At 38.6% G+C, this 8017-nt stretch overlaps 1 protein-coding gene across 2 annotated transcripts in view; it reads left to right on the top strand.

Annotated features, from left to right (window-relative positions):
• The first annotated feature begins 539 nt into the window (after window positions 1-539).
• Window positions 540-8017, top strand: part of Gfm2 (G elongation factor, mitochondrial 2) — a 35701-nt gene continuing 28223 nt past the window's right edge. The window contains exons 1-4 of one of the 2 annotated variants that reach the window (XM_013025261.1): window positions 540-626; window positions 3783-3872; window positions 5802-5940; window positions 7508-7633. In XM_013025261.1, coding sequence (XP_012880715.1) covers window positions 564-626; window positions 3783-3872; window positions 5802-5940; window positions 7508-7633 — 418 coding nt within the window. In that variant the 5' untranslated portion in view covers window positions 540-563. Of the gene's footprint in view, window positions 627-3782; window positions 3873-5801; window positions 5941-5961; window positions 6076-7507; window positions 7634-8017 lie in introns of those variants that run through there. The other variant, XM_013025260.1, reaches the window with a different exon arrangement.

Raw genomic sequence — 8017 nt, 5'->3', positions numbered from 1 at the left:
CATGAGGCCCTGGGTTCGATTCCTCAGCACCACATAAGCAAAAAGAAAAAAGCTGGAAGTGGCACTGTGGCTCAAGTGGTAGAGCGCTAGCCTTGAACTGAAGAGCTGAGGGACAGCGCCCAGGCCCAGAGTTCAGGCCCCATGACTGGACCCCCCTCCAAAAAAAAAAGCAAAAAAAAAAAGAAATTAATTTGTACTCCAAAATCTTTGCCAATGTTTCTGAGCACAGGTGGGGTGTTGACATGTTCCTATTGACAACATTGGGTTAGAGCTACAAAAGACAAATGTTTGTAACAATAGTGACTGCAGAGAGTGATAAGGCCAGAACTTTGCCATTTGGAATTAAGAAGGAATGGATTCAAGATTCTGTTTAGGAAATGAAACGAAAGAACTTGGTGATTTTCTGAATAAGAACATAACAGATTTCAGAGGGGATTAGACATGGCTTCTTACATAACACTATGATTAATACTGTGGCCCTATAGTTCATTCATATGGACAATTTTAATTTTTATACTTCTGTGTTTTTCATTTTGCAGCAGAAAACAGTTTAGAAGATCAAGATGTTGACTAACTTGTGGATATTTGCAGTGAGTCATCAGAAAATGCCTAGCATGCACATTCATGTAAGCTTTCCTTGTAAAATTAAATGTGCTTTAACGACCTCAGTTATTTTACTCCCAGTGTCTGGCTGTAAATAATCACTTTTTTATTCCAAACTCAAGTTTAATCATAGCCTTTGGCTATCCTCAAGGTAAACTAATTGAGAAGAAATTCTCTTAATTTAACAAGTGTCAAAAGAAATTACTTTAATAATAAAAAAAAAACAAAAAACAGAGGAAGTGTTGTTCTCATGAGGTATAAAGTGCCAGTTATTGGAGGACAGTAGTGGTCTATATCTTTCCTAACAATGGCAGCACTTAATTATCATCTTTAAACTGCAAAGATATGCTTTATACTTTAAAGTCAGTAGGTTGAAACTTTTATGAAATAAAGCTCCTGTTAAAGTCAGTGTCAAGATTTAAAATAAAACTTTTCTGCAAGGTAATGTGACTTTTTATCCTAGCAACTTAGGGGGGAGAGAGAGAGAGAGAGAGAGAGAGAGTTCAAGGCCAGCCCAGGCATAAGAGTTTAGGATACTCCAGCTCAGTCAGTGCCTGAGCACAGAGGCATTCCAAGCTATGGGAAAAGCACAATGACTAGGCTCATGTATGCATGCCATTTCAGCAACAAAGGGAAGCATAAATAGGGGGAACACAGTCCAAGCTAGCCCAAGCATAGCACAAGACTCCACCTTGAAAATACATTGCAAATTGTACAGGCAGTATGGTTCTAAAGGTGGAGTGGCTCAGATGTTAGAGTGCCTTCATAGCAAGTGTGAGGCTCTCCTTACTTCACCAGTACTATCATCGATTGATCAATCAATCAATCAATCAATCATCAGACTTTTTCTGCAGAGCTGTTGAAAGCCAATTGCTTGGCTACTTTGGAATTTGTCCCATATTTCAGGAATATTGTCTCAGTCTTTAAGCTCTGCCTGATTTCTGAATCTCCTTGAAAATATTATAAATGATTTTGTAAATGGTCACATCTTCAGTGTACATTAGAAATATTCTCAAATGAAGCCATGCAGTGTATCATTTACAGCTAAGTGACAGGCAACAGCTTGTCTGGTTTTTCTTCTCCAGCAGTGACTTAGCAGAGGAGAGGACTAGTGAAGACACATCTTTGATCATGTCTGTAAATTCAGTTCTGCTACTGTGCAGCATTCAGAAGAATATATATTTATATATTTAACTTGTGATGTTATTACATACGCTAAATAGCCCACATATGTTGATGGGTGTAAATGTGTGTCTAGTAGTCTAGGGATAGATTAGGAGGGAGAGTATCCAGTGTAAGAAGATAAAGACAGCTGCTAGTGTAGAAGATAGACTTGGTTTTACATAGGCCTGCTCTAACTCAGTGATTCTCATTGTGATGTGACATTGGAGGCAACTGGGAGACTTCTGACAATATTGCTTCCCATATCTCCCAGCTCGTCTCTCCCTTCCCCCTCTGCCATGTTTCTTTTCATTTTAATTTTTAATTGTTATTATAAAGGTGATGTACAGAGGGGTTACAGTTACATAAGTCAGGTAATAAGTACATTTCTTTTTAGATAATGTTATCCCTTCCCTTGCTCTCTCCCAGTATTTTGTGCCCCACTGTCATGTTTTGTTTTATTTTTCCTTCTAGTCCTGGGGCTTGAACTCAGGGCCTAGGGGCTGTCCCTGAGCTTCTTTTGCTCAAGGCTAGCACTTTATCATTTGAGCCACAGCTCCACTTCCATCTTTTTCTGAGTAGTTTATTGGAGGTAAGGGTTTCATGGACTTTCCTGCCTGGGTTGGCTTCAAACCATGATCCTCAGATCTCAGCCTCCTGAGTAGTTAGGATTACAAGCATGAGTCACCAGTGCCTAGCCCCACTGTCTTGTTTTAAAGAAGCTTTCAGATGATTCACATGAATAGCTACTGTTAGAAATCTTGAAAACAAGCTAGCTTGAGGTACCAGTGGCTCAAATCTATAATCCTAGTTACTAAGGAACTGAGCTAGGGGCTGGGAAAGTGGCTCAGTGGTAGAGTGCTTGCCTTGCAAGCATGAGGCCCTGGGTTCGATTCCTCAGCACCACATAAGCAGAAAAAGCTGGAAGTGGAGTTGTGGGTCAAAGTGCTAGAGTGCTAGCCTTGAGCTGAAGAGCTGAGGGACAGTGCCCAGGCCCAGAATTCAGGCCTCACGACCAGCAGGAAAAAACAAAAAAACAAAAAACTGAGCTGGGAAGGTGGCTTAGTGGTAGAGTACTTGCTTTGCATGCCTGTGGCCCTGGGTTCGATTCCTCAGCACCACATAAGCAAAAAGGAAAAAAACCCGGAAGTGGCGCTGTGGCTCAAGTGGTAGAGTGCTAGCCTTGAGCTGAAGAGGGCTTTGTGGGAAAAAGCCTAGTTATAGTGAAAGGCTTAGAGTTCAAGCTCCAGTCCTGGCATGCATGCATGTGTGTGTGCACACACACACATACACACAAAAAACAACACAGACAAACATAAATCCTTAAAGTAGCTATTGTATTTTGAACTCTTGCTCTTCACAAGCATTTAGTAGAACCAAGTATATCCAATGTGGAAATACTTATTTAACTTTTCTGACTTTTTTTTTTTTTTGGGTCTGGTCGTGGGGCCTGAACTCTGGGCCTGGGTGCTGTCCCTCTTCAGCTCAAGGCTAGCACTCTACCTCTTGAGCCATAACACCACTTCCGGCTTTTTTTTTCTTTTTGCTTATGTGGTGCTGGGGAATCGAACCCAGGGCCTCATGCACGCAAGGCAAGCGCTCTACCACTGAGCCACCTTCCCAGCCCCATTTTTCTGACTCTTATCTAAAGTTTTCCGTCCCAGATTTCAAATTGTAGCTATCACAGTCAGTTGCTTTTCTTGTCTAGAGTAGGGTCTGAAAATTTGCATTTCCAATAAGTGCCCAGCACCATGCTAATGATACAAGTCTAAGCCATGTCTAAAGGTCAGTTCCAAATGGAAAATTTATATTAGTATTAATTTTATTCTTATTCTTTTCTGTAATATAGATTTGGTTTGTGACGTTCTTAAAAGAATATGAGAATTTGGGTTCCTTCAAAAGGGGATGCAAAGTGTTTTCTTCTGACAAAGCATGTTACAATGTGAAAATTACTGCAATAAAAATCTAATTAGTATCTAAAATAAAACTAATGTCAGATTTTGTTTTCTCTTTACCAGAATATATGCTGCTGTATAAAAGCAAGTTTAAAAAGATCAAAGCCATGGATACTTCTTGGGAGAAATTACAGTTCCTTACCAGGTACAAATGTTTGATTCTGATTTTACTAATTTGCTTCCTTTCTTTTTTCTCTTGCTCTTTTACGTTTTTTGTTTGCGAGAATCTCTTTTTTTTCAGAGGTCTCTGACTCTGTTCTACTTCTTGGCCATTTTCTTAAGATTCTTGGGGGTAAGGGTATTGTGATGGATGTTAGGAGGGAAGGAATACAATGGAATTGTGTTCCACCTCTGCTGGACATACTGAGGGAATGAGCAAAGACAAGATTGCTGGAGGTGGTAGCTGATTAATTAGCATGTGAGTTCATGTGGAGAAGCTCTTGCTATAAAAATTTTTTTTGTAATTCATTGCTGGGCTTTAGGCAAACTGTTTTCTGTCAGTGCAAGTTTACTAGAAAAAATTAATTTGAAGAGTCTTAGGAGTAGTTTGATTAAATATTTATTTATTTTTATTTGTCATTTGTCATTCATGGGGCTTGAACTCTGGGCCTGAGCTCTGTCCCTCAGATCTTCAGCTCAAGGCTACAGAGCTACTTCTGGTTTTCTGGTGGTTTATTGGAGATAAGAATTTCACAGCCTTTCCTGCCTGGGCTGGCTTTGAACCGCCATCCTCAGATCTCAGCCTTCTGAGTAGCTAGGATTACAGGCATGAGCCACCGGTGCTTGCAAATATTTATTTTGATATATAGCTATTAGGGGCTGGCAGGCTTAGGAGCAAATTATTTTAATTGCTAATTGTTACTAAGCCAACATATGTGCAACATTATTCCTAGTGTCTTGTATTAGCAAGTGTGTGGTAGACTGGTTGAAACTAGTTTAATTCTATTGTTATTCTCATTACCATCTTTGTCAAGAAAATGATGTATTAGGGGCTTGCCTTGCATGCATGAAGCCTTGGGTTCGATTCCTCAGCACCACATAAGCAGAAAAAGCCAGAAGTGGTGCTGTGGTTCAAGTGGTAGAGCTCTAGCCTTGAACTGAAGAACTGAGAGACAGTGCCCAGGCCCAGGGTTCAGGCCCCATGACGGACCAAAAAAAAAGAAAAGAAAATGGTGCATTGAAAATATTCATTAGTTCTTGACTTGAAAGGAATTTAATAGACTGCATTAATTGTGCATATGTAGGTTTTCATTTTCTATCTATGTGAATTCAGCTGTAGAGTATAGGTTATCTTTTGATCTTTAGACCGTCACAGGGTTTTAAGAAATAATATGAAACTGAAATTTGGAAGAACTGGTTTAAAAAGCACCAAGATACAGATTAAATTTACAAATATAATTGCATTTAAAAGTGCTTTAATATTACTTATTAGTGAAATCTACGTTAAGCATGGCATTGGACACTATGGGCATATATTTATATTTTAAAAAATATAAGCTGGCTGGGTGTAGTGGAACACACCTATAATCCTAGCACACAGGAGACTGGGACCAAATTTGAGATCAGCCTGAACTACATAGCAAATTCTAGGTTGGCTGAGATATATAGTAAGACTCTGTCTCAAGAAGAAATACTGCTTGACCTTTTAGAAGTTTTAGATTATTACAGCTATGGGCTGGGAAGGTGGCTCAGTGGTAGAGCACTTGCCTTGCATGCATGAGGCCCTGGGTTCGATTCTTCAGCACCACATAAGAAAAAAGCCGGAAGTGGCGCTGTGGCTCAAGTGGTAGAGCACTAACCTTGAGCTGAAGAGCTGAGGGACAGCGCCCAGGCCCAGAGTTCAGGCCCCACGACTGGACCCAAAAAAAAAAAAAAAGAAAGACTCTGTTTCACAGACTTTTCTGCCCAGGCTGTTTTCCAACTGTGATCCTCAGATCTCAGCTTTCTGAGTAGCTAGGATTACAGGCGTGAACCAATGGCGCCTAGCTTTTTTCTAGATTTTACATAATTATATAAATTATAAGAATACTAACCAGCTTTGAAATGTATATACTATATATATTTTGTTTTATATTTTATTAGTATATACCTAATAATGCATTTTCCCTCCCCTTTTTAAACAGAATCCGTAATATTGGAATTATGGCTCATATTGATGCAGGCAAAACTACCACCACAGAAAGAATATTGTACTATTCTGGATACACAAGATCATTGGGAGGTTAGAATGGATTCCTCCTATCCCTACTCCCTATTAGCAAAAGCATCATTGGAAAATAATTGATTAAGAAGTCAATCTAGAACCTTTGATTATGGCATGGAATCACTGATGTCTAAACCACAACTTAAAGACAAGGTAGCTGCAACATACATCAAAGGCTCTTTTAAGACTGCACTGAACATGCAGACTTTAAAGCCATAATGGCCTCATTGGCATCGCTGCACCCAAAAGGTTATGGGACAGTTTCCCAATAGCTTTAGATGTTTCTTTGTACAAAAGCCACCCAAGTTTAGTAGGAGACTGATGCTCTGTAGCAATGACTATCTGCTGTTACAAATCCATAGGCTTCTTTGCAGGTCTCACATAGGGACATGCCATACCCTCCTCAGGAAAGCCCAAAGTGATACCCCCTAAGTGATAATTCTTCCCAATTCACATTTAATTTACCCATCAGAAGTTTTGTTGTATGTTGCCCAGGAACATGATTGATTTTTTGGTTGTCTCATTTCTTGAAGAAAAGAACTGAAAAGTAAATCCTCAAATTCTCATGTAGAAAGGGGGAAAAAAAAGAATATCTAAAAAATCCTTAGTTTACTATAATAGCATTTACCTAAGTTTTGAATTTTTGTAGCTATAATGTGAAAATTAGGCTGTTTGGTTAAGCATGTAAATGTGGATCCTTAGATAATATTTTGTTTTGTGTTTTTCTTTTGTTTTAAAATAGCAGTGCTGTAGCTTACTTTGGAAATTAAGGTTCAGAAGTCTACTTTATGGTATGCCATTTCTCTATCCCCTGAGAAGTGACTGAGACTTAGAATTTCTTCAGGGAGAGAACATAGGATTAGAATCTTCATGAGAGTAGGTTCCTAACTGTATAACCACCTGATTTCTCATAAAATAATTATTGTATTATGCAGCATTGTTAAGTTTTCTCTGTTTTGTCATATGTCTGATAAGTCTTTTCCTCATACCTCCAAATTGTGTACCTGAGGTAATGGTCTGATATCTAAGTTATCTCTATTACTTTATTGTGTGTTGCTGCCATTTATCATCTACTGGACTATGTACTCAGTACCATCTCATTTCACTCTCCAAACCAAGTTAAGTAACTTGCTCAAGATCATAGGGTAAGTGAGTGGTAAGCTAGGATATAAGTTTGTGTTGTTAAATTACACAACTTTGCCTCCTATCAAGGGATCAAGAAGGATAAAGAAGAGTAATAAAAGTTAAAATGGGAAAAAAATTAAAAAGTACATAGTTTAATAAAATTAATACTTGGTAAAACTCCAGGCCTTGTGTTTTTCTAGGTAAGTACTCTATAACTTCAGCCATGCCCTAGTATGAGAAAAAGCATTTTTATGTCAGTAGTTTGAAAAAAGCTTTATAAATGGAATTGGTGCTGTGGCTCAAGTGGTAGAGTGCTATCCTTGAGAAAAAAGAAAAGCTTTGTAAATATTAGAGCAAATATTTGGGGAAAGATTTTTCTTTAGGAAAATTATGTCAAATAGTTTCCAAGTATCAATGCAATGCTCTGGCTGTTAAACTGTGTCCTCTTTTTCCTGATTAGATGTTGATGATGGAGATACAGTAACAGATTTCATGGCTCAGGAGCGAGAAAGAGGCATTACCATTCAATCAGCAGCTGTTACTTTTGATTGGAAGGGGTATAGAGTCAATCTAATTGATACACCAGGTATGCTTCTGTTTCACCCATACAGATATGATATATATGACTTTAGTTTTTTGTTTGTATGGGATTTGGGGGGGAGATGTATTATTAGTTTTACTATTATGCTATTAAAACATTATACAATTAGTCATCCTAAACTTTTTGGGGGGAAATAGTGAGATACAGTCTTGCTTAGTTGCCCAGGCTAGCCTCAAACTTGCAGTCGTCCTGCATGTACTTCTCCTGTGAGTGCTAGGATCACAGGCATGCACCAGCATCCCTGGCATAACTTTTGTGTGTGTGTGTGAACTCAGGACCTGAGCACTGTTCCTAAGCTTTCTTTTTTTTTTTTTTAAGTTTTATTTATTTTTTTTGTTCAAGGCTAGTGCTTTATACTTCTACCTCCAG

The sequence above is a fragment of the Dipodomys ordii genome, unplaced genomic scaffold (genome assembly GCF_000151885.1).
Source record: "Dipodomys ordii isolate 6190 unplaced genomic scaffold, Dord_2.0 Scaffold83, whole genome shotgun sequence".
Taxonomy (NCBI): domain Eukaryota; kingdom Metazoa; phylum Chordata; class Mammalia; order Rodentia; family Heteromyidae; genus Dipodomys; species Dipodomys ordii.
The sequence above is the reverse complement of the archived record's forward strand: the minus strand, read 5'-3'. Positions and strand labels throughout refer to the sequence as shown.